This window comes from Culex quinquefasciatus, chromosome 2 (assembly GCF_015732765.1).
Source record: "Culex quinquefasciatus strain JHB chromosome 2, VPISU_Cqui_1.0_pri_paternal, whole genome shotgun sequence".
In the NCBI taxonomy this organism is placed as follows: domain Eukaryota; kingdom Metazoa; phylum Arthropoda; class Insecta; order Diptera; family Culicidae; genus Culex; species Culex quinquefasciatus.
The window spans coordinates 97,000,067-97,027,931 of NC_051862.1; the positions used below are offsets into that span (position 1 = coordinate 97,000,067).

Sequence of the window (27,865 nt, forward strand, 5' to 3'; positions counted from 1 at the left end):
GCGGTGCGGATATTTATTACCGGTCGCGTTGCAACTTTACGACGTCGTCGGCATTGTTTCCCATGGTGGGTAAGCCACTTGTTGGCATTATTCTGAAATCCAATTTAAAGTTCGATGGTCGAGGACGAGTTCGTTTGCGCGTATGCACTATTTAACACCAATGTTTCCGCAAAATGATGGGGATGACGACGACGACGACCCTCGTTTCATTAAACTGCCTTCATGGAGGTCTCCATTTGGGTCCTGCCCCACCACCACTTCCCCTACCTACCTCTGCTAAACGGTCCACAGGAAACTAGTCGTCATTAAAAGAAGAAATATCTTCCAGCACCGCCGCCACACCATCTCTTAATAACGAACTCGAAAAAAAACTTGCAAAACAACACGGCCACGATGGTGCGAAGAAGAAAAGTTATTGAAATTGTAGGGTGGTCTTTTTCTCATTATTATCAATTAATATGCAAAAATCAGAGAGAAAAGTTATAAAGAGCTCGAACTCGCACACACGAGAGAGAGAGAGAGATCCGGTGAGGGGGGCTAAGACAAACGACGGTCAGAAAATACCACTTCATTTTTTTTTTTTTTTTTTTTGAATTAAATATACTTTATTGAATCTTTCTTATAATAATTACATTTGGTTTACATAATAAGTGGTCAGCTGTGGCTCTTCAGCTTTAGTTTGCTTTTCGTGATTTAAACACTGTTTATTTTCATAACTTTAAAAGTATATGATTTATCATTTTTGTAACACTAGGTACAATGAGGAAAAAAAAATGTCAAGAAAACATAACCTAACCTAAAACTAACTTAAACTTACCATAAACTAAACCAATCCTTGAATCAAGGGGTATTCAGATATAGCACATTTTTCCCTGAATTTCAAACATTTTTCTTGAATCTTCTGATCCAACATTTTTACTTCTGCTAATTCATGAACCTCACTTGATCTTGTCCAGCCAGGAACATTCAAAACCATTTTGAGTACCTTGTTTTGGACACGCTGGAGCTTCAATTTATGAGTTCTAGCGCAACACTCCCAAACAGGTACTGCATACTCAATAACGGGGTAAATTATTTGTTTGTAAACTGCTAGCTTATTTTTCAAAGATAGCTTTGATTTTCTGTTAATTAAAGGATACAAACACCTGATGAGAATGCTGCACTTGTTCAATATTTTATCTACATGCTGCCGAAACAATAGTTTCGAGTCAAGTATGAGACCTAAATAGACAACTTCCTTTGACCAGGGTATTGAAACATCATTCATTTTAATCAAAACATCATCCTTTGGGACAAATCGGGCCGATTTGGAAAGTGGAAAAATGATGGTTTGAGTTTTGGCTGCATTTATGCGAATTTTCCAGTCGCCAAAGTATTCGGAAAGAACGTCAAGACCCTTCTGAAGACGGCCAACTAAATATCTGGTTATTTTACCCTTATAAATAACGGCAGTGTCATCAGCAAAAGTGACAACACACCATTACCAGGAAGAGTAGGCAAATCAGATGTAAAAATATTGTACAGAAGTGGGCCAAGAATACTTCCTTGGGGAACCCCAGCATCAATGTTGAATAATCCAGAAGCAATCCCATTCAGAAAAACCCTGAACGATCTCTCCGAAAGATAGTGCTGGATAATTTTGATAAGATACATTGGAAAACCGTATAAATACAGTTTATGTATCAAACCATCATGCCAAACATTGTCAAAAGCCTTCTCAACATCCAACAAAGCCATAGCAGTTGATTTAGACTCAAGCTTGTTCTGCTTGATGATTTTAGTTACTCTCGTAAGCTGATGAGCAGTATTATGTCCCTTTCGGAAGCCAAACTGCTCATTCAAAATTATATTATTATCGTTGGTAAAATCCAAAAGCCTTGAATAGATGACCTTCTCAAAGAGTTTGGACAGACTACTCAAAAGACTAATGGGACGATAACTTGTTGGCGATGTTGGATCTTTTGAGGCTTCAAAATTGGTATGACTTTGCCCAGCTTCCAATTGGTGGGGAAGTAACCAAGTTGCAAACATTTATTGAAAATATTGGCTAGATGTTGAAAGAACTGATCACTCTGTTTTTTCAACACTAGATTAAAATGTTATCAAAGCCAGGAGCTTTCATATTTTTCATTTGTTTAACTGCAACTTTGACTTCCTCACCAGAAACATGGGAATCTGCAGGAAATTCAAAGGTAGAGTCATTGATTGTTGAAATACTATTGGCAACTGATGTTTCTTTACGGCTGGTCATGGAAGCGCCAAGATTATGTGAACTAACAAAATGAAGCCCAAGTGCATTTGCCTTTTCCTCGGATGTAATCAAAGGAGAATCCTCAACAATAAGAGGAGGAATAGGCTTTGGTTTGTTTTTAAGAACTTTTGAAAGTTTCCAAAATGGTTTTGAATAATTCCCAAGCTGGCTTACATGTTTTGAAAATTCTTGATTTCTGATATTGTCAAGTCGGTCTTGTATGATTTTGTTCAAATTGTTCACTGAAATCTTTTGTCATAGTCCCCAGTCCGTTGATATTGTCTCCTATAAACATTCCTAAGTCTAATCAAGTGTTTAGTATCTACGTCAATATCAGTTACCTTAAAATTAACAGGAACCTCCCGAACGTTGGCAGCCTCTGCTTGGTTGATAGCCTGCTGGATCACCTCCAGCGAACGATCAATATCAGCAGAAGTTTCCGGGTGTTGATCATAGTCGATGTTGCTGTCTACCACTTGCTGAAACTGCTGCCAGTCAACGTTGTGGTAATCTTTCCGGGTTGGTTGCCGCTGCGGAGTAACGGAAGCTCCAACCTCCACAACCACCGGATAGTGATCAGAACTCAACTCTTCAAACACCTCAGGATGAGCCACGTTCTCAGCCATATTGGTAATGAAGAAGTCGATGATTGAGTGATTCCCAGACCGAGCCACCCTCGTTGGACGATCCGGACTCACAACGTTGTAGTATCCGTTTTGCAGATCGTTGTGCAGAATCACTCCGTTCCGATTCCTCCTGCTGTTGCCCCAAACTTCATGCTTCGCGTTGAGGTCACCAGCGATGATGTACTTTGCGCTCCGCCGTGTCAGCTTCTGGATATCGCTCTTCAGTTTTGCTGCTGAACCATCTCTGGAATTCACCTGACGTGGGCAGTATGCAGCAATGAAGAGTACTGGGCCAACCGAAGTGGGAATTTCCACCCCAACGGCCTCGATGATGTCCAGCTTGAAGTGTGGCAGCCGGCGTGGCTTGAGATCACGATGAACAGCGACAAGCACACCTCCTCCTCCAGAGGTGGTCCTATCGAGCTGCGTCGCGATCTTGTAGTTTTGCAGATAAACTTTTTCACCGGGCTTCAGATGAGTTTCCGTGATGGCAGCTACGTCGATCTCCTTCTCGCGAAGAAAATCCACCAGCTCTAAGTTCTTCCTCCTAATGGAGCAAGCGTTCCAATTCAGCAGCTTGAGGGACCTACGATCCATACTGGATGACGAACGAGGTCAGCACTTCAATCTGCTGGGTCTTGGTTTTGCATCCACGCAGTGCAGCGGACATCTGTTTGAAAATATTGAGGAGTTCGGTTGAGGTGTAAAGATCATTACCATTTTCCTCAACTGCTGGTTCTTGGGTTGGTCTTGGCTCCTGGCTGAAGCCCGGTGGTGGCGGTCTCGGCTCCTGGCTGGAACCCGGCCGTGGATGATTCATCTCAGCTCTCTTCCTGGGATCCAACGGCAACGGTGCCAAGTTCGGGACCTGGCGTCGCGGTTGAAGAGGTGGAAAATTTTGCTCCACCAGGGCTGGAGGAGTTCTACGACGCTGAGGCTGATTCTTCGTCGATGCTTGCTGCCGAATTTTCACGAACTCAGCTCTCTTGGGGCACTTTCGGTCGGTTGACGAGTGCTCACCGTTGCAGTTGAGGCACTTCACCAGCGAATCTTGGATGCACTGGGATGTGATGTGCGCATCGGTACCACATTTGGCGCAACGACGCTTCAGGTGGCAGTTCTTACCTCCGTGCCCGAAGCCCAGGCAGTTGAAGCATTGTGTGACGTCACGATGCACTGGTCGGTATCGCTCCCACGACACGATAATGTTGAAAACCGCTCGAATTGCCTTCAGCTCAGGAAGCGTCGTCGATCCCTTAGCCAAATGCAGCAGGTAGAGCTGGTCACGGTACTTGATGTCTTTGTTGCGTCGGCTCATTTTGTGCACGGCCAACACATCCAGTTTCAAAACTTTTAGCTCGGCAGCTAATTCCTCCACTGGCATGTCGTACAGACCTCTGACGACGATTTTGTACGGCTTATCCATGACGACATCATGGGTAAAGTACTCCGCCTCGTTTTCGGTCAAGTAATCCTTGACCAGTTGATAGTGCTGCCTGGATTGCACCAGCACCTTAAATCCGTCCTGACACAGACGAATGTTGCCTTGGACTTTCCCAGACTTGATGAGTTCAACCAGCCCCGCTCGAAAGTCGATCGTTGCTGCTGATTGCCTCACATAAAAAGGAGGCAGTTTCTCCTTTCGCTGTTTCACTTCATTCTCCTTTGCTTCCGCTACCTGGTCCTCGTCAGGCAGTCCAGCGAACTTGTTGTTCTTCAAAAGCTGCTCCTCGTGCGATGAAGAGTTCTCCTCCTCCTCATCCATCGGTACAGTACCGTCGCTCTTTTTCGTCTTTTTGCTGTTCGATGTCACTTCCAAAAGCACCTTCCTTTTGGAAATTCCCGGTTTTTGGCCATCAGTTGAGGCCTCAACCTTCCTTTTGGAAATTCCCACTTTTTTGCCTGCTTGAGCCGCAGGTAGGGCAATATTGCCGGCGTTTTGCGCCGGGACGCGACGAGTCATGTTGATTCAGACAACCTTCACCAACGAATGCTCGGATAACAATACCACCACTTCATTTGTTTAAGCTTAACCACTTTGGTCTCGAGAGCCGGCCGCGACCAATTCCCGTACACCCCACCGTTAGAGGGAAGGAGAAATGCCGGGTGTCTTCTCTTTCTCACCGCCACGACCCCGGACCGAAGCAGTAATTAAAATTAAAGACTCTAAATTGGCTTTTTTTCCCTCCTCCTGTCACCACTTGGTCGCGATTCCTCTCTCCTTAAGTCGATTGGCTTAGGGACTTGTGCGCTTGTAAGCCGAAAGGATGATCCAAACGGCCTGACCAGTCCAGGGTCTGGTTGTCTGTGAATGATTCTCCTTGGAGACGCAGATCAAGATTGCGAGTTGAAGATTGCTTCGGCGTTGTGCTATCTTGTCGTACGTATCAGCTTTAAAGCGAAAATTTGTATGACGTGAAAAAAATGTATGACGAGTGGCAACATTGCAACATGTGGCAAGAAATGAATAAAATTACATTTATTTTAAGCAAACATGTATGACGTGTGGCACTTTGCGACAAGATGGCACAACGAAGATCTGAGGACTGATGTAGATGATGATGTTGTTGTTGTTGTCGGTTGTCGGGTCGGGTAATGATGATAATGCCGACTGACGATGGTGTCTGCAAGTGAGTGTCGTTATTGACTCATCATAAACGGGAGAGAACTGGTGACAACTACCCAGCTTCGTTGCAATATTGTGCACCAACTAATGGGGAGAAGAGCTCAGGTTTTGCTTTGCACGCAGTGGGTGGGTGGTGCGTAATTTCCATTGGTTCTGACGGGATGTTTTTCATTTGGAGATGCGCTGGGTTGATAGTGGATAGGCGAAGGTACTCGAACCCATTATCATCTCGGAGGTTTTGAATGGTGTCATTAGGTACGTCTTAGTAATTGAGACTTAAATTACACTGGCTATTTGTTTGTAAAACTTTTCCACAGATTATGAAAATGTAATTTTTTTTAGGCCTTTACAAATATTTTTTGGAGTTTATTGCCCTTGACTCTAACCAAAGCCGTGGGGAGGGGGAAAGGGGAAATTTTTGCGAGAAAAAGAAAGTATTTGCTGTACATTGTAATTTCATAAAAGTTTAAAATATTTTTAAACAAGCCCAAACATGGTAAAAATGATTATCAATGCAGTAAAAGACATTTCAGATTGTTCTCAGTTGATTAGACTTGTATTTCCATTGAAATTTTAATGTTTTTTGAAAAACCAAATTTTTGTCCCCTGCTTTTTCGAACCAATTTTCAAGGGGGGGGGGGGGGGCTTATTTTAAATGCATAAATAAGTATATTTCTAATATGTTGCAAAATTAAAAAAACATTCGGTGTAGTGTGGCGTAGAGTGTGTTATTTAAGAAAAAAAGTTTACAGGAAAGAACTGAAAACTAACAGTTGTTCAAAACATAAAATATAACAAAATATTCAATGCATTTTTATGAGTAAAATTTTCATAAATTTAACATAATTTTCTTGAGCTTCGTATTTCGTATCCTAATTTCACAAATTTGAATATCAGAAAAATCCTGCAATAACTCCAAAATGCACATCTTAAATGACATATTCACCAACACTAGAATCATTGAAATAAGTGAAATATTTTTTTACGTTTTCATAGTTTTCTGCATTAATTTTTTTTATTTTAAATCAAACAAATTGCTTTATGGTTCAACAAATTTTGCTTTTACAACAGATCGGAAAAAAAGTCGTAACCAAATTTTCAACTGAAGATTATGACATTCAATCAAAAGCAGCTTATATACATTTGATATTATAGTTTTTATAATAAACAAATTGAACAAAAATCTTCTTTACTGCTCAAAATATTGAAATCTTTTTTTTTAATTTTCATCACGTTAAGTTGCATGTAACGTGATGAAAATCAAAAATCTACCAAATTTAGGGACCATCCATAAACCACGTGAACACTTAAGGGGGGGAGGGGTATGGCGATTGTCCACGATCCATACAAATTTTTTTTTGTCCTCGAGGGGGGAAGTAACAGATTACCAAAAAAATGTCCACGTGAATTATGCATGGTCCCTTAACAGAAATTAAAAAAAACATTCTTTGACATTTATTTCTATAATAAGGAAACAAATGTTCAAGTGTTATAAAATGTGTTTTTTTTTGTAATTCCGACGTGAAACTACTTACCTTTCCTGTCATTCTCGAGCGACGAAACGGCCTACTTTTCTCTACCATAAACAACAGAATGGAAAATTAGACCCTTTCAATACCAGAGCTGAAAAGTTCTACTTTTCAGCACTGAGCTGGGTGCTGAAAAGTTGAACTTTTCAGCACTAGTGTCGAAAAGTAACATTTTTCAATATTATTTTGTTTTGAATGCTGGGCTTACTTAGCATACGGATGTTTGGCATAAAAACCCATTCAAAAAGCGATTTTCAGAATTGCAAAAAATGTTGTAAGCAATTCGTTGCAAAACTTGATTTTTTCAGCACTCGTCGTATTTATCCAAAAATGTACGACTCGTGTTGAAAAAATCTTCATTTTGTAACTTGTTGCATAAACTACTATTACTACTATATTAGCTTATTTTGCAGGAAATTTGCGATTAATTATTATTCAACCGAAATAAAAAGAACCGCATTTAGACCATACTAATCAACAATGTATCAATACAATATGGTGTGTTTTAATTTATTTTCCAAATATACTTCCAAATTGTCTGTTTGAAATCTAGCAGTGTTTTTGAATTAGACAAAATCAATGTTTAAATATGATATGGAACAGTTAGATAATTGACTATTTCAAATTTCGCAACATTTAACAATATTTCACGGCCAAATAAAAATGACACGAACTAAACGGTTTCCGTGAAATCGTGTAAATTCACTAATCCTAGTAATGAGTTGAAATTAGTCAAATCCGTCTCAAAACATCTATTTTTCTTCAACTTTTCAACTCAGTAAACAAAAAAAAACGGGTGTTGTTAAATTGATAAGAAATTACTTTCAATTTTGATATTAGCAGCTTTTTTATGTTTTTATTGAATTCTACAATGAGAATAAGGATGAATATATTTTTGCAATTCTTATTTCAAAACACTAAATTTTCCTCAATGTTGCTATGTTAACGAAACTTCCTACTAACCAACACTAAAAAACAGTTCTAAAAAAATTAATTAAAGCCGTTCATTAGAGTGCTGATTTTCATCAATTGTATAAAAATGTAACATTTTTCTGGTCTGTTTTGGTTTTTCGAGTTTTTAAACTTACGTGCAGACACTGAAGCAGAGATAAACACGTTTAATTGGAAAAAAATCCTTTTCAAATGTGTTTTTTATGATTACAAAAAATGTTATTTGCCAAAATAAAACACAAAAATGCTGATTGATATTTTGCAAATTTTTGACAGGCTGGATAACTGTAATGCTGTACAGTTATCCAGCCTGTCACAAATTTGCAAAATATCAATCACATTTTTTCCCTAAGTCATTAATTTTTGTTGATTTTAACTGGGTTTGGAGTTTCTTTTACCCAAGTTTTTCAACTTTTGTACCTTTTGATGTGGCAACTATGCTCAGTAGTATGGCAGAATCGTCTAATAATTTTGGTATGGACATCAGGATGTAACAAAATTAGTTTTTGACGGGCATTCAGGGGGTTGTTCCGGTGGGCTTACTGCATGATTTTACGTGACAGGAGCTAGCGCTTTGCATTTGAATTTTAAATGGGATGTAACCCGTATTTTTTTTAGTTACAGTTTTTGAGGAACTTTGGCCATTAAATTGTTTATTTTCAACATCAGGCCAGATCCTTGCACAAGTTTTGGTCTATATAACATTGATGTTTTGAACATTCCAGAGCTTGATTGCAATTTGATTATTGTGAAAACATCACAAATAAATGCAAATAAAAATGCTTAAAAAAACTCCACAAAGCAATAGAGACTAAGAGCTAGGAGATTTTTTTAATTTTGCCTACAAAATTTTAAACTAACATCTAAAACTGTCTTTTGACACATTCCCAAACGTTGGCGCCACTTATTGATTTTTATATCGGATATCAAACTGTGGCGCCCTCTCCGCAAGATCCAAAAACCGCCAAAAGCGCACGTCTCTTTATTTGGTTTAAGTCCACCAGATCGAGCGGAGTGGCGCCTGGCTCTTCTCCAGCATCTGCGCAGGAGGCGCCACCAACCGACCTCACATCGTGACCTCAGCCATTCAGCCAACCCAGCGCAAACCTGCTGATTGCTCTTTCTCCCTTTCTCTCCGTTTGACGAAGTTATTCCTGGGAACCTTGATGTTCATCAGCTCTAAACGACCACGTCGACGAGCTGAGCTTCCTGGGCCACGATCATTTGCGAAGGAGGCACGTTTCCGTAACTCACCACCCCACACTCGGCGGAGGTCTTTCCCCCCTCAGGGCTAAAGTCATGAGAGCAGCTCCCTCTCTCTCTCTCTCTCTCGTTTTATGACTTAACCACCTTGTATCTCTCTCCATGATGATAATTGCTCACATTGGGTGGTTTATGAGTCCCACACCACCTTCCCCCCTTTTTAAATACAGTTGATGCCTTTTCTTCACAATATCCAATATTTAGAAAATAATTATTTCTTCAAATAAAATTATTCCCCGCCCCTCTTCCTCCCCAAAAAAATGCCATAAAATTTTCCCGTTTATTAATGCCTGCTTACTTTCTTATCTTCAAGGTCGGCGATGCCTCCGTCGTCTGGGTATGTAATTTTGAACATTTTTAACCTTAAACCAAAATATCATAAAACGCCAACCAAAACCAAAACAAACGCTGTGGACGACCTCCCGATGATCGTGGCCCTCCTCGCAACGGAAATTATGTTGTTGCACTCTTTGCATCGAAAACTATCTCCCGCCTCCGTTGACTGTTCGGTATGTGTTCGCTGTTTTATTTTTTTTTCTCTTTATCTGTAAATGATAAATGTTTTTGTAACGCACATGTGTGTGCAGGTTGAGGTATTGGCGCGCGCGCGTTAAGGTGGAAAGAAAAAAAAGTGAACGCTAAACGGAAAAAAAAAACTTGCTTTTTACCCTTTATATCTGTCTCTCGCAGTTGTGTGTTTAAAATATGAGCTGCAAATATTTCGCTAATTACTCTCTGGAATGCCGCGGCAGCAGCAGCAGCTCTTGATACAGGCTATGCTACAATGTTGCACGATAATGTTGTTTAACCGTTTTGTTACCGGTGCACTTGGCAGGTTTGTGGAAGCAGACCATACTGGAAATGTCTTCTAAAACTTATTGTATTTTGTCTGCCTCTTTAATGGTTAAACAAATATCATAGAATGCAGAAACTTCATTAACGAGTACAATTTTGTTCTAGTAAAAAGTTCAATGATTTGGTAGTTCAGAAATGGGTTTTTTTAAAGCTAAAATTTCAAAATAATGAAGCAAAAATTATGACAAAATTTCACAATATTATTCATTTAAGTTAGTGATTGACATTTACAATTTACAAATTATAAATAAATAATTGTTAAAACAAATATACAGCACTTATATTTGAAAAGAGCACCAACCAGAACAAAAGTGGCTCAAAGTTTCGTCTTTCAATTATCGCAGTTTTAGTAAAAAGAGTGAATTTTCCCCACTTTCGTAAATTTGCCGTTTCTGCGCACGGCGCTCCAAAACCCCAGATTTTATTTTCAAAAAATCATTTATCTGGACTTTACATGATTTTTCATTACCGTGCGTGAAATTTCCCGAGCAATCCGATAAAAATATATTCAGACGGTTTTTGGTCCAGGCATTATAATAGGATTACACGGCACGAAGTTATGATTTTCTGAAAAATGATTTTTTTTTGCGGCAATCGTCGAAAATTTACATTTTTCAGACCACCCTAATATTTTTTTTTGAATTATTGGAAACACCCTTTGAATTGGATTTATTTCTTTAAAGCGTTTGTTTCTATGCTTGAATGTCATTTGCTGTCAAAATCCTAAACAGTACTGAAGAGTGATATAGGTGCTGAAAAGCTGGGATTTTTAGCACTCAAATAGATGCCGAAAGGGATTTTAGTACTGTAATTTTTAGTGATGAAAAGAATGCCAGGTTTACAGGTAAAGTAAATTGTTTCACATCAGAAATTCAAAAAACAAAATTGTTATTATGTCCGGTTGTGCAACTTGTACAAACAAATCAAATTCAATGCTTATAAACATTTTTTCTGTTAAAGTAGCATTACAAAGTTGGAAATGCAGCTTCAAATAACTGTATCACAGCAAATTGTCATTCACCTTTGATGATTCTTTTTATTATTTTTTTTTTGCGTTTGATCCGACAATACAATTTCCAGCTAGATCCGTAATAAATGTATCTACCCTAAATGCCAAAGATTTTCAACTGTTTAGTCTTTGAGTTTTAGCTATTTTGGCCAAACAAACCAATCCAAACAAAGTTAGCAGCACAGACAAACAGACGTAAATTTCTTTTAAAAATCCTTCATTTAAAAAAACAACCCATGTCAATTTTTAATTCACCACAGCTTTTTCAAACGCGATAGTTACTTGAAACTGTATAGCTCAACCTAGACAGCTCAGTTTTTTGCTCCAGAATTAATAGAAATAGATAGAAATTCAATATTTTTGCCTGAAATTGTGATAAATGAATGCTTCAGACTTATCAAGCTACTTTTACACTAGTTGGACCAAGCCACCAACCACGCGTGTGCATGATTAATTAGACGCACCACCCAAGAAGCGGAGGTCACGGCTTGCTTAGACGATCACATCCCGTCGTGCTCGCGCGCATCAAAGCCAGCGTGTACCGGATATTCGTCTAATCAATTGGACCGGATATCGCCGCTTTACGACTGGTCAAGTAGCAAAGCAGGCGGCCTCCGCGGAGGCCACCACCGCTGCTGAAGGACCACCCAGGCAACCTGCTCGGCACAGGCATCCCCTCGCGACTCTCTCGACCTCCGCGGCCATTTCGGAACTCACTCTCACGCGGAGATTGTGTGCAGAAATTAGTGCCGGTGGCTCTCGATATTAACTCATTTTACGAGCGCCTGAGATCCCCTCTCGGAGTCAAACCCGGGATTGGCAATAATGAAACAATATTTAGCCGAGCGCGGGCTCCGATTTGGTACTTAATATCTTATCATTTGTTACTCCTGTTGGCGCGGTTTGGTCGGTGAAGGCGCCGCCGTCGCCGTGGAGGTTAATCTGGACGCTTTCCGGCGGCCACGATCTCGTTCACTCCCGGGAGATGCGGCTTTACTCTGTGGGTCTATGTGTGTGGGTTTGCGTATTACATCGTAAAGCATGTTTCGGCTTTTCTTTGATACTTGGCCTCCCTCCCAAACATAACCTGAAAAATTGCACAATACCGGAGGTTGGTGTCCATGGCGGGACGGGGGAGAAAGAAATATAAACGAAAGTTTATATCGAGACTACGGCACAGGGACACACACGTAGCGCACTTTTGCTTGTTTTTTTTTCTGCGCCCGATCAAAAGAATAGTGGTGGCCGAGCGCTCGCGCCGAAGGGGGGCCAAAGCCGAAGCAGCAGCAGCCGCAAACTTGTCGGATCATCCAACAAAGTGGCGAACGCTGCCTCTCTCTCGCGGGATGGGCTCGGGCTGCGCCCCGCACCACCAAGCACAGCAAGCCATGGAGGTGAAAAATGGCGCGACAAGAGGAAGAAGTTAAGCCTAAAGAGGCGCTTGCTGAGATCAAAGTGGTGCGCACCGCCCGGCCGGTCTTGTATTTTGCACGACGACACGGGATTGAGGGGGCCAGGGGGCCGGCCACCGAAGACGGAAGGTATTATTGAGTCACTCAGCGCACACCCGGCACTTTTTTTGCGTGTGATTTGAGCCGAATCGATGAGCTGCGCGCACGTATCACGTTACGCGAGCAGACTTTGATCAAATCGTTGTTCTAGGCTTGGGCAGAGTGGGGCAGGTTTGGCATGGAGATTTTGTCTTGTGAGAAATCATCCGGAAAAGGATTAAACTAATTTTTTTTTCATGTTCTAGGGATGATTGAATTGCTAATAAATGGGGATTCAGCTAACAACATTTTTTTTGAATTTATAAAACATTAAGGTCATTTAAAAACTAAAACAGACAATGTCTTATTTATTACTTCTCATCGGTGCATTGTTCTTAAAAAACAAACAAAACCATTATATTTTCTTTGTTTTGAAAGTCTGCCAAAAATACGTTTATTTAAATTCTTAAGAAAAGGTTTTTCTTGAAGATATTATCTGCTAATCATTTTATTTGTTCCAATTTTGGAACTTCAAATATGACTCCAAAAAAGCTCTATGCAAAGTATTGTACATGTATTGGAAACGGAATCGACGTAACATCTTATAATGTGGCCCTCTTAAACCTTGCGGTTTCGTCAACGGATCCACAGGCGTGTATCGTTCTTTTTGCGACAAGACTCCGCCTCCCGGGTCTCCTAAGTGTGAAGGTATGGGCACGGGGAGAGGGCACCGAATACCTATATTTACACTTAGAATTTTTTGCGTCCGCCCCGGGATTCGAACCGGCAACCTCTGGATTGTGAGTCCAGTGCGCGGTCCGATTGATCCACACAGGCAGACATTTGTATTTATCACGCATTAAAAAACGCATTTATCCTTTCGCTTACACACTACACACCGTTATCGTTGAAAATGGAGCGTTAGGAACGGTATGTTCACGCATCTCTCCTCCTCTGCAGATTCTGTGAAATGTTTTCCGTTCACAGTTGTTCGAATGCACTACAGACATTTATATTGTTTGCATTCATATTTACATTTTTCTGGTTATGATGAATGAAGAAAATAATATTATTTCTACGCTGGCGTGCTATCATGTCGTACGTTGCTTTTTGGCGTCCCGAGTAAAACGCGTTTCAATGTTTGACCTTGAATAAACGAAAACGTGGGCACGCAATGTAAACAATAACAAACACGTTTCGTTTGGTTGACCATTCTGTCCGTTGTCCCGCTGTTTGGTTGAATTTGGTTGCCGGATTCCCGAGTTATAATTGAAAATATTTACACTAGTCGAGCTTGTATCTGTGTCAAACGCGTTCTGAGCTGAAATCCCCTTCGCCAATTGTCGCACTTACATCAATTTTCAGGCTGTGTCAAGAAAGTACGACAAGGTTGAAACTTCTTTGATATGAAAAGTGACAAAAATGCACGGAGCTTTTTTGGCTTTTATGGAATATCTCAGGATTGAAATCTAATTTTGGGGATCTGTGAAGGTCAAAAGGTGAAGCATTTTAATCTGCACAATTTGGCCCAAAATGCGACAAGTTAGCACAACGGCGATGATTTTGAGATTTAAAACTTTTTTTTAGTGACGTAAATGTCTGAATGAAATTGATTAGAAAACTTTTTCTTACTCGAATCCAATTCAAAGGTAATATTCTTGTATTTAACAAAGATCGTTGTTTGAAAAAAAGAATATGGAAGGTCCAAGTTTCATAAAAAAATATCTTTAGCTAGCATCGTTTGATGAAACTCCAACCAAACTCTCAAAATGGTCCGACTAACTCGAGTAAATTAGAGTTAATTACACAACAAGAGTCAGGAATGCTTCCCTGAAAAATATTTCCAAATAAATCATTCTAAAACCTCTACACACACAAACATCTTTTTCAACCCTACAATTTCGTCGGCCCTCTCAACGGCCCAGACCCATAAATATATTCTCCCACACCTCGATGGGTGGTCCCGCCGGGAACGCTACTTTGCTCCGATAACGAACCTAGAAGAACCATTCCGCGCGTTAAAACCCAATGAGTTCGCCCTCCTTACACGATTCCCGCCCGTTGATTCAGAGCGCCAGATAACACTCGTTTCACCTAGAAAGCTGGAATGCACCGCCGCTGCTGGAATTCCATCCGAATTTCCGGTAAACAAAACTTCGTTCTCAGACTCGGGCCGGCCCAGCTCATTAACCATTCATAAAAGCTCCCGTTACTACTACCGGGCGCGGGACAACTGACCAACCGGATTGTGTGCAGAGCCCACACCCACAGGAAGTGACTCGTAAAAGTTAGATTTATTACGATTTTAATTTTTCAACACTTCATTAATAAAACTTTGTGCCGAGATCCGTCCACCTGGGAAGCGCGCAGATTCCCTCCCGAAAGCCGGGTTCGGAACTTTCCAGAGTCCGGTACAAACAACCACAGAAAAAAGAGTTTAATTAACTTCATTCACACTTTTTTGTTCCTGTGCGACGACGAAAACAGGGGTTTTTATTACACAAATCTAGAGGAGAGTGGCAGGGAGACCCTCGGAAAGTCGCAAGGTCATTGATACAATTAACGTTGAGTCCACTCCGGACGAACCTTCCTCCGACGAGTCTCCGCTTCAAAAAGTGCGGTGATTCTGATTCATTTCCCCGTCGTTGTGTGTCTTATCTGGCTCACTGAGCTTCCCGAAACACCCCGCGAGAACAATCCCGTAACGAGCCCATAAAATCAACACAAAACGGGAAGTTACGACAAGCGCGGCCTCTCCACAAAACAACACCACACTGCTGGCTGGCGGTTCTGGCCAGGGCTTTCGGAATAAAATAATTTAATGAAAAAGTTTTTCCCCTTGGCTTCCCACCCGGGCGCAGCAGTAAACCTGAGCAAAACAAAAGAAAAGTTAAGCCTTCCCGAAAGGTGGAGAGTGCGGGGTCCCCTGCGAGGGCAAGCAAAAAAGAGCTTGTATTAACATATGTTTAGATACCAATTATTTTGGATTTTATTTCGGCTTACGACGACTCCCGGCAGAGTCCCGGCGATCAAAGTTGGCGCTGCCGGGCGGGGGAAAGGAGCGCACCCCTCCCGCCTTCCAAGGAAACACATAAAAAAGAGCAAACAATCGAGAAAAAGGGAGAAAAACGGAGGAAGTATTCCGGAATGGGCAGAGAGAATCGGGCGCGCGCGCTGACGCCAGCAGTCTGGACTCTTGGACTGGGGCACCGGGGAGATCTAAGCGCCACCACCCGATGCGCCCTCCCCCCCCCCCCATCCTCTCCTTCCTCTTGGCCCGAAAATCAAACAACGCGAAACAAGTAAATCCATTCATCATCTGACTACTTGTCGGTTCCCGCGCGGGATTCGTGGCGCAGCTTCCAGGGTCAGAAGAGGGATTGCGAAAAAAAAACGCGCAGAGTTTGCTACTCTTTGGCCGACTGACTCCCCCAGATTTGGCCTCCCAACTTCATGGGTAGTCGCAGTCCTCCGGAGGAAGGCTCAAATGAGTGCGCGCGAGCAACCAGATACCCACGCGGAGGGGACGGAAATTAATCATGATGTGATCATTAAACATGAGATTGGCCTTTGTGGTGCTCTTTTCGAGGCGATCGCCTTGTGGGATTGTGGGCACACTGGGTGGTAGGGGGTGTATTGGGTGGTCAAAATAAGGGTTCTATAAAACAACTTAAATTGAAAATATAGAATATTTACAAGACGACAACTTTAATAATCTAATAATCTTTTTCTTAAACTAAGATGATTGCTCTTGGAACCAATTCGCTGATAAGTTTGACAACGAATTTCATAAAATAAATAACTTCAGTTCTCCCACCCTGTTTTCAAAAAACAAATTTTCATGCAATTTTCATAGTTAAATAAACATTTATTTAAAACTTTCGGTGTCTCAAAAACGTCTGTTATGATGCCTTCAACAAAATTGTTTCTCTAGGATTCATATAAAAAAATATTCAAAATAAAATTAACCCATTTAACCCATGGTTTCAACATTTCAATGAAAAAATGTTGTTAAATACATTATTCAACAGAACAAAGATAAGCGATTTTTTTTCATTAAGAAAAATAAATTGAAATTGTACAAAATATTTTAAAACTAGCCTCAACATGCTAAAAAAGCGATTGTCAACGCTCCATACAAAAAAATGTTTTGTACAGAAATTCTCCACGAGGGGAGAGGGGGGTCCCTTAAACATTAACCGATAAGTCTCAAAATTCGTACTGTTACCTATAGAATCAAGCCAGGGAGTATCTTTTACGATTTTTCAAAAAAAAAAATATTTTTCTTTTCACCCTAATGACTAATCATAAACCACGTAAACAAATTATGAATCTGTAGTTTATTCAGATGACCATATCTTATTTTCTTTTGAAGTCATTTTAAATATAAAAAAAAATAAACATTTATGAAATTTCTTTTTTCTTTTCAATTTTTTAAATAAAAAGTCAATCCTGAAATTTTAAATATCTTGATTTTTTTATATATTTAAAATTGAGTAAAAGATTCAAGTATACTGAGTACTAAGTATTGATAACTAACAATGGTTTCAAGTTAAAAAAAATAAGTGTGAAGTTATTTCAAAATCAGAAAAAAATCATCAGCAAAAAATCTTTGCTTGGGTATTTACATTTGAATTTACAATAGAATTTTAATCTCAGTGGAAAAGAGAAAAAAAATAAAATTACAGATTTTGTGTCACTCAAAACATTAACAAACCCTTAAAAGTTAAAAACTTTTTTAATTCATAAGACCTGTTTTTTATGTAAAATTGTAACAATTGCTAAAAACCACATAAATTTTGTTCAATTGCATTCTACTGTTTAAAATTTTAACTATGACAAAGCATTCGACAGTTGAATATGTAATCTATTTTGATTTAATGCAAACAGATTTAGTTAATTCAAATTTAGTTCAAGTTAAATTTTGACAGTTGTTGTATCTCAATCAGTTGGCTTGAATTGTTAAATTAGATTTCTCTTAATTAATATTTTCGATATTTTCCTTTCTTTATTTTCCAAACAGATTTCTCTGGTAAAAGCCGGATAATATTTCACTCTGTTTTCAGAATTTCATTCACGTTTGGTAAAATTTAGGCCAATTCATCGCGTCACATTGTGAGAAAATCTCATGTTTTTTCATGAAATGTTATTAACAAATTTCGTTTTTGAGTGAGCAAAATGAAAATATCCAAAATATATGCTTTTTCGTTTGAAATCATAATAGCCCATGTTTTATGCTAAAGACGCATGTTTTTTGCTAAAAAATACACATTTTTCTTCCCAAAACGCCCTGCCAAGCCCAAACACAAGCTTTTATGTCTGTACAGGAATTTGTTCAGGGGACATTAAACTATAACTTGAAGCCCAAGACGACCAAGTTTGAATGACTTTAGTATGATTGTTAAGCGCATTTCTGAAAAATACTTATTCAAGTTCCACGCGCGAGTTGTAAACTGTTTTTGGGAATTGTTTTGTTTTAGGAAAACATTGTTCCTGATATCTTAATCTGTCATTCTAGGGATGAGCACCAAAAATTTCACAACTTTTTATTTTTTTTTGGGACGGCCTAATCAGCAGTGACGTTTTGGAATTTTGACAGTCTGGAACGTCTAAATTAGGTACCCTGTTGTTGGTTTCCCACACGGGTGAAATGGATAATGTTTGCTGCTGCTGAATAATCTTGTCAAAAAAAGCAATAAGCTAATTTTCAAACAACTTTTTCCGAGCACCATTCAAGAAATTGATGTAAACTTAATGGAAAAACACTCTCAATGCTCAAATTTGTTGATTAAAAGCTTGACAATAATTCGTCGCTTGTGTGCTATCTTGTGACACGTCTGCTGTAAAAGGATAGGACGTGTCACAAGATAGAACACAATCGACGAATTGTCATGAATAAAACAATAGTAAATAACTTTGACTTTCGTAAATTTCCTAAAATTTTGACCAACCTTCAGTCGCAACTGGCACACATTCCAACCGCTCAGAAACTGCCGAAAAGTTGTTTATTTGACTCTGATTAGTGCGCTGATGAGCTGTCCGGAATACAGTAGCCGCGCCACGTAGTCACACACGCACTGACACTGGACAGCGCGGGCAGGATGGACAGAGAAACACGAAATAAATCCAAACACTTGATCACTGGAAACAAATCTGGCAACAGTCCATAAAGATTTACATCGGCACACCGAAAATAAAAACACGTACGAAGAGGAGATCTTCAATCATCATGGGACGGCGGTTGACGAGAAGACGAACGGAAATGGCCATCAAACTTCTCGGAACTTGCCGCTGGTCATCCGGTTGTCAGCTGACGCAACTCTCGTAGATTTACACCTTGTCGTAAGATCATCTTGGGGAGTGCGCGCGCGATGGCCAACTTTTGAGTGGCCAATTATTGGCACGATTTTCATAATAAAACAATTAAATTAATTTTATTAGCTTATCTTTATCGCGCTGGAATTCCGTCTAATCTGGTTTGGTCCCAGCTCCTAAAATCCTAAATTGGCCCCCAAGATGACGACGTAAATTAAAACTTTTTGCACCGATGACGAATGATAGCAGCGGACTGGCGCGCGGTATCGGACGGCCATAATCAGTGTGCCAATTAATTTCCCGGCCACTCACGGATTGGCGGCCGCCTCTTGCACAGGGTGGCACAAATTAATTCCACCCAGTGTGGCCCAGATTGGCGATAACACCCCTGCCTCCCCTGGGCCATTCCTCTCGGGGGGGCTTTTTAATTAAACTAGTATTTCCTATTTCACCTTAGCTTTACTTTTTGCTCACCCCCCCTTGGACTGTTATGGGCTCGGAGCCGTCAAACGAGGCGCGTTCAAACGTTCAAATTCACGCGCTGCACCGAAAACGGTCAGCGGCGGTTCCAGTTCGGTGGTGACCGGGCTCGTAAAATGTCCTCCCCATTTTGGGCTGCTAGCGCTAGGCGCTATCAGCAAAGTATTATCACACTTTTCTAATCCCGCGCCCGCGACTGTAATTAATCGTCTTAGTTGGCCATGCCCGGAGAGTGTGTAACGCGCACGGTGTGCACCCAAATGAGGGAGGTTTCTGTCAAGTTTGACAGCAGTTGGCAATGACAGAGGATGAAACCGTTACTTGTTATGTTTGTTTTTGTCAGGACTGCAGAATCTCCGAATCTGACTCCGACCGGCTCCAACTACGATCCAAAAAATGACTTTTGTTTAGTAGTCACCTTGGTTGTCACAATTGCGATCAATGTTTTGACATCGGTTGTCAGGGCTCTCCCATTTGGGTGCACCAAGCCAGGATCCCGATCTAGTTACCCACGCTGCCGTTTTGATTTATAGCTCCGTTGAGTGACATTTCGGCAGGCAACGCCTTCTGTGTGACTTTGTTGTAACGAGTTCTGGTGGCCGCGTCCATTTCGTTCACTTTTAAAACCCACCCCAAACAAGGTCCATTCAGGAACCCCTCCTCTTTATCTGTTGCAGCAGATTACCCAAGTAACGAAAGCTGCTCCTAGTCACGTCCATTTCGCAACCGTAACGATCATCGCACAAGTCGTAAAAAAAAGCACCAGCAATTAAAAGTATCTTTATAATCCCAGCAACGCTCCTTCCTCGCGCCCCAACGGCCTTCATCTAGCGCCACCTTCGTGATAACCTCAAACCCTTTCGCCCCGTAAGAAAAAAAATCGGCAATGATTTCCCTCTCATACATCGGAGCAGCAAGTTGTGCGAGCTTTCCCGACCTACGCCTGCTTCGATTCAAAATTTTATAGTACTGCCACTAGAGGGACAAGGTGGAGGGGGATGTAAATTTATGTGATCACCGGGGACGACGGCGGCGACGACGCACCGGTGGCTCCAGAACAACCTGGCCCCGTCGGCGACGGCAGCGGTCGGCACAACTCCCGCGGCATTATCCGATTAATTAAAACGGAAAACGTAAATAAATTGCAACGAGGGAATCGGGAAGGATTCACGCCGGGAAGAAGTGGCCCTGCACGACGTCGTAATCCCAGGATATCCACGAAGACAACATCGTCGTCGCCAGGTCGCGTCCCGAAGATCTCTTGTTCAGGGGGCATAACAATTGAACTATTTCTCCCGAAGAGTACTCACCGCGTCGTGGCCCCTCTTTTGTTCGAGCGTTTGTCCAACATGGACCAATTTTCGTTCGCCGCGCGTCTCTTCGCCCTCCGCGTTCTTGTTCAAGTAGCGCCTCCCCCCCTTCTCCAGGCGGCCTTTGATCGTGTGCGGATCCAAGCAGGCCCCTTGCTCCGACGACGAGAGCAGATAAAGAGGAGGAAGAAACCACAAAAGGAGCGACCGCGAGCGCGCTCTCCTGTTTGCGCTCCGTCGTCGCCACTTTGTCGGTGGTTGTGTTCCTTGGCCGCGGCCGCCGCCGCCGAAATCCGTGTCGTGGCAACGGAACTCCGGAGGAGAGGGAGCAAGGACGAAGAGCCGATCTTGTATAAGCAAATTAAATAGACGTAATTTAATCATTCAATTTTTGTCTCACTGAATTTTGCATTGGCAGATTTCGTGAGTGTGTTTGTGCAGATTTTGTTTTGTTTGTTTGTGGTGATGTCTTTGCGCCGGGGTTGTTTTGTGCGCTCGCTTTTGATTTCGGGCCTTTATTTGCTGGCTCATTTGAATGAGATCAAAAGCAAACGAGTAAACATTTAATAAGAGCCGAGGAGGAGGAGTGAGGAGTGACGCGAGGGTACGTCTGGTTGCTCTGTCGCGGTAAGGTCGCGGCCAACAAGTGAAGGTTTTAGTGTTTTTTTTTTTTTTTTTGTTGGAGACATTTTATTGGGGTGGATATTTATTTTGAAGCAGATTTTGAGAGTTTACTTTAGAGCGTTTTTGGAGAATTGAATCTTAACTGTTATATGTTTTAAAATAATATTTTTTCATCCATAGCTAATCAATCAATATGAATCCAATACATATTTTGAAATTCATGGAAAACATCCAGAAACATTACTGATTACAAATTTTCAGACTAGATTATCCGAATGCCTAGGAAAAATTTCACTTCGGATAATCGAATCTTCGGATGATTGAGGCTTCGGATAATCGAAACTAAGAAAGCTTATCCTAGAATATCCGGATAATTAAATTATTTTATTCTTCACTAAACATTATTAAACGTAAACTACGTAACTACCTTTTCAAAGTATTTCTATCCATGCGATTAGCAGGTTTTCAGATCCTAAGCTTTTCGGATAGTTATCAGCGCTATCAATGGAGTTGGATAAATTTAGAATGCGTTTTGATTGGATGATTGAATCACGAAAAAACACTTTGACTAAAATAGGGTCGCTAAATTGGAATTTTAAGTTAACGTTTAAAATTTTGTTCGATTTTCCGCAGTCCCATACAAACCTTCTGACAATCGAACTTTGGATAATCGAAACTATGGATAATCGTTATCTGGATATCTGAAAATCTGGGTCTGGATAGTGGATCCCGATACTCTCCAGATCTACGAATATACTGATAATTATTCGCATAATACAGCTTTTAATAAGATACCCGGATTCACGGATTCATGCATATTGGATCGATTATAAATTCATGGGATTTTTCGAAATACCATTTAGAAGCATGATTTGGGTTTAGATATTCTGAAATATCATCCTAAGCCGAAAAAAAAATAAAAAAAATATAAAAAAAACCTGTCTGGTAAATGATTTTATCCATTTAAATAATTTTCTGCACTAAAAAAATCAAACATTAGTTTAATTATCTCAACTTTCAATAAAAACTATTCAGTTTTTATTAAACACACATGAAAACAGATAGTTGTTTAGAGTCAACTGACCTATCCAAGAGGTTGTCTAATTTCCAGATACTTGAATATCTGGATGCTTATCCTCGGTATCCATGAATCCAGATAAACTGATTACAACCTGGTATGTTGTTATGACGTCATTACATGATTATTCATACCTTGGATAACGATCATTTGACGCTACTAGCTTTATCCAAGTGTAGTACTGGGAAAATTTATAACAAATTCAATCCATGAATATTTCATCAAATAATTAATGCATTCGGAAACGTTATTCGAATTTCGAATGCGTAATCTCTGAAATATGGTTCTAAGGATATTCGGATAGTGGATTTATCCATTTCATCCAATATACTAATCATAAATCATGTCATACCTTGCAGATGATCACGAAAAGCATAAAGGACCATTATCCGAATGTCGGATAAGGGGTTTACATACTTCAAATCCTTGACTTTACTAGGACTGGTACCTTGTATGGTCCGGATACCTAAAATCCAAAGCTTGGATAAGGATCCCTTGACGCTTGTAGTTTTATCCAAGTCAGTTGGTCACCCTAACCTACCAACAAAGTGACAACAGAACGAACAAAAAAACCTCTCGAAAATCAGCGCAAAATTTGTTTATCAAACCCGCTAACAAATGGGATGAGATCCCGGATGGGCGGCAGCTTCAATGTTTTGGCGTTTCATTTTAGTTTTTTTTTTAAAGAGACTTTCGAATTTCGGTAGCCCGCCACGAATCGTTTTTCGGTAGCTTAAAGTGATTAAAAGTCGGCTCGATTGTGGTGCTTCAGAGGGTGTCCCAAACGGGGACACATTTGCTTCTCTTTTTACTCATAATAATTCAATAAAATAAAACGAATCACTTGATAAGAGACGAGACCCGCACCGGAGAGCTTGTGGTGTGATGAAATCATACAAGTTATTCGTTCACGCGAACCGGTAGGCCCCTCAAGAAGGTGCCGGGACCACCGCGCTTATCTAAAGTGCTTAACGGTGCGTCTTGCCAAGAGGAGTCAAGTGAAGGTGGTGACTTTCGGAACGACTCGCCCGAGTATTGTTGATTTTCCTCCTGGCGAAGAGAGCCAACACTTCACGCCGAGCCGAACCGGTTCAGGCGTTTATGGCGTTGGAAAAGCTTTTCCCCCAGACGGCATAAAATTAATCAGGTGTCACATGTCATTAAAGTTCCAGGCTCTTGGACGAGAGGACCCGGTGGGAGCAAAAAAAATCGTTAGCCATTTCGTCGAAAGAAAAACATCGCATTGCTAATTAAATATCTTCACCTGCTCCGCCAGCGCGGTTGCTCCCCTGAGGTATTTAGCGCCAAATGAAGCGATTGCTCGACCGGTTCAACCCGTGATCTACCGCATCGTCTGCTGACTGCTCGAAGAGCGCTCCCGTGGCGAGTGAGTGAAACTGCTAATTAAAATTCAATTAAACATTAGCAGCAATTAACATGGGAAATGAGGGAGGAGGACTCCTCCGGTTGGGAGTTCTTGGACGTCAAAGTCATTGGACAGTCATGTGACGTGCCAAGCGGAAGACGTACACAGGAAGAAATGCTGTCGATCGATAGTAGGCCATGACTTTGATCTACAGGGTGGCACTAGAGACCCTAAATAGGGAGACTGGTCTAAGCTAGCTAAATCGATCTGGCAACGTATGTTTTGAGCTTGGCAACACTGATAAGTTTTGCTGGGCGTAAAGGCAAATGCTCGTATGGATACGTCAAACTCGTGCCTGTTTGGGTACGTCAAATTCACTTCGACCAGTCTCCCTATTTAGGATCTCTAGGTGGCACTAGTTTTGACCTTGCCTCCTACGATTCGTTTTTACGTTGCTGATAATCTGTTGGAATTAGTAATGTGTATATTTAAAGCCAAATGGGATGCATCGAGGAGAAAACTGCTCTTAATTGTTGCAAGAAAATGAAGTCCGCCAGCACAAACAAGCCGTTAAAAAAACTACACTCATTAACGAGAGTACACACTTTTCCTCCCACACCCCTGCTAGACCTCAACCATAAACTGTATGGTTCAGGAAAAAAAACCTACACAAACTCAGTGGTAGGAACTCGTCATTACCGATACTCGCATGAGTGCGTAGCTAATGATAAAGTGCAGCACAACGTTTCTTAAAGCGGGGGGTGTCTCTGTACCAGTTGTAATGCCATGTACTTATAATTGAATTATCTCTGTCCGATTTGAGCGGGCGAGCCACCGACCGAGACGACGTCCTAAGTGGAGACAAAATGGTGCCCACAATGTGCTCCAATCAGAGAAATTGACTGTAAAAAGTTGCAGTTTATTGTGTTTGTGTGTTCATTCGGGAATGCGTTAACAAAACGACAAGAGAGTTGAATGAAAAGATAACAATCTGATTTGCGCTCCAAACAAGCCACTGAGCACTGAGAGAAAATCGATTTTTCCTTAAATCACATGGCTCTCTATTCGTCGCCATCGTGCTAACTTGTCGTACGTGCATTTTGGGCCAAATTGAGTTAAGAACGCCATATTGTGCAGCTCACAATGCCTCACCTTTTGACCTTCACAGATCCCCAAAATTCGATTTCAATCCTGAGATATTCAACAAAAACCGAAAAAACTCCGTGCATTTTTGTCACTTTATATATGAAAGTAGTTTCAATCTTGTCGTGCTATCTTGTCACTCCATGAAAATTGATGTAAGTGCGACAAAAGGCCAAAGGATTTCAGGCCAGGAAAGTCAGGATGCGTTTGTCGCACGTACAAGCTAGACTACCGTAAACATTTGTAATTATAACTCGGGACTCCAGCAACCAACTTCAACCAAACTTTGGGACAATGCACAGAATGGTCAGCCAAACAAAACGTGTTTGTTATTGTTTACATTGCGTGCTCTCGTTTTTCTATATTCAAGGTCAAACATTAAAACGCGTTTTTCTCGGAACGTCGAAATGGCGGGTGCGACAAGATAGCACGACGACGTCGAATTGTTACTTTTTCAATCACAAAAAACCATCAAAAATTCGTTTCGAATCACAAGTGATTACACTCAAAAATTTCGAAGGACTCATTAATGAGTTACTCATCGCCTAGTTATAAGTCGCTTATTAATTAGTTACTCTCTGACAAAACATTTGAAATACTCACAAGTTGCTACAACCATAAATATGGTTGTTGTTATGGGCTGAACTGAAAAATTCGTATGAAAAGTGGGATATTGGACTCAAAAATTCATGATTTTTGGTTAGGGTGTAGCGAATTGCTTTGTTATTGTTTGAAATGAAAACGCTCGTAATTACAATGTTGAAGTTCGCAAGAATGTTCACAGCATTTTCAGAAACGCTACTTTTTAGAGGCACAGGACAAATTGGCTCCGCAAAAATATACCTTTTCAAAGAGCGGCTTGTAAAGTTAAAATCTAAATCGAATCAAATTCCGAACGGTTACGAAGGTTACGAACTCACCCGCGGCTTACTTTGTTTGTTGGTGTCACTCGCGAGAGAGTTGCTCAATCGTGAGCTTGGCCTGCTTTGATCAATCGGCTCGCTCTCTTGTAATGCGTCGAAGAGTAAAAAGTCACTTTCTCGCGTGAGTGACGTTACTCATTTGTGATTAGAGGATTTTTGAGATTTTTAAACTCAAAGGTGATTTCAAACCTGTAAGAACCATCATTTCGATTCAAACTTTTCAGATTTGCCGACCCAGCAGATAAGCCTGCTTTGGTCTCGACCGATTGTGGTTAAAATTAATCGATAATTTTAAGGCTTTCAAACCGTGCAGACATTAATCGGATTCTCGAGGGGGGGGAGGGAGAGGGACCGCACAAAGAACCACGTTTATTTTACGACTCCATTCGTGGACGCCGTGGAGTGTGTGGAAAATCAATGACTCAGAGATTTTCTAGATATTGCCGACCACCGAACGGAACGTGGCGTATAAAATTCTGGCCAGTGCCATAAAAAAAATCAATGATCATCCCGCGATTGAGTGAGTGCCTGCCGGCACCGAACAGTAAAATTATGAAATTAATATTGTTCTTTATTGTGTGTATGTGTCGCGAGCGCGGTTGTTGTTATGGGGATAGAAAAAGATTAACGCGCGCTTTTCGAAAACCGTTTTTATAGGTTTATTAAAAAATGTTTGGGCCCAACACTTGTCGACAGCTTTTGCACTTGAATGGATTTCGGAGCTGTTGTGAAGAGAAAAAGGGGATGAAACGGTGATTTCGAGTGGTGTGGCGCTGATCTGAATAACATTTTCGATAATGGCGTCAATAAGTTTAATTTATGTGACTTTTGTTGCGATCTTTGATCCCGGGCCGCGAATTAAATTCCCGCCCAAAATGACCACTCCGAAAGCTGTGTGAACGTGCCGAAATGTCTAGTGGGGATGTTCGAGTGTGTTTGTGCGGTGTGGGAAATTTACTGATTAATCTCCGAGAACCGGTAGAGTGGAATGAGCTGGAAAGCTTTATTTTTATCAACTAATAGCTCATCACGGCGGGAGAGGCCGTCGACCACCTTTAAACCTCTTTTTTGGAGTGCTTCCGAATGTGATAACACGAGCAAACGATGGTGGGTGGTCCACTCAACTCGAAACTAGCTCATCAACACAACAAAAACAGTAAGAATGCTTGAAAAAAAAATCTACTCGACTATGATTCACTCGAGTCACTAGTGAGCTACTCATCAGTGAGTTACTCAGTGAGTATTTTGTGAATTATCTTACAAGAAGTCGTTTGTATGAGTAGAATTTGAACCATATATTTCCATAATAGGGAGAGACCTCCTAATTTCAGTTGAAAAATGCCGCAAAAGACCAATAAAACGTCAAAATTATTCGACTCGACCGCTGCTCGACGCGTAGGCGTCAGTTGTGCGAACTTGTCGAACACAAACAGAGCAATCAACGGTAGCAGGTTCCTCTTTGGTGGCAACATCGTTCGATTTTAGTCGATTCCCTGCGCCAAAATGAACAGTAGCTGTCGGCGAGGCGATAAAAGCTCTAATGAAACGACTTTTTCTTGTTTCGAGCTCTTTTTCGTCCGTTCGATTCTGGCAAAGAAAAAGTCACTTCTGAAAAAAAAACAAACTCCATCAATGCATAAATAAGTGCACCTGTCATTTCCAGCCCAGTCGATCGCGCTATCATCATTTCCTCCCCACCCCTTCCACCACTATCAGGCAATGCAAATCTAGAAATCGCCAACCGGAAACGGCACATAGATGCACCCGCTCCGTCTCGTTAGCGACGGTTGACAATTTCCTCTCAAGAAAAACAATGCAACGAGATCGTTAGAGGGGGCGCGCCCGATCAAAGGTGGCTAGGAGAACGTTTGCAGTGCACACTCGTGCGCGATCGTTATGAATCGCTTTGCAAAACAACTCCCCCAACTCTCTTCAACGCTCGCCGCCGCCACCGCCTCCTACGCCTGGCTGAGAGATAATGATGATTGTTAACGATGTTAATCTCGATCGTCATCGCGTTGTTAAA

The 27,865-nt window shown here is 41.1% G+C and overlaps 1 protein-coding gene across 5 annotated transcripts in view; it reads left to right on the forward strand.

The window, feature by feature from the left end:
* LOC6031492 (optomotor-blind protein) overlaps positions 1-27,865 on the forward strand; it is a 202,543-nt gene that overhangs the window by 114,377 nt on the left and 60,301 nt on the right. For 2 of the 5 annotated variants that reach the window (XM_038251814.1, XM_038251812.1), the window contains exon 5: positions 9,560-9,583. The exons of 2 other annotated variants lie outside the window; for them this stretch is intronic. In XM_038251814.1, coding sequence (XP_038107742.1) covers positions 9,560-9,583 — 24 coding nt within the window. Of the gene's footprint in view, positions 1-9,559; positions 9,584-9,833; positions 9,840-27,865 lie in introns of all 5 variants that reach the window. One more of the 5 variants, XM_038251813.1, reaches the window with a different exon arrangement.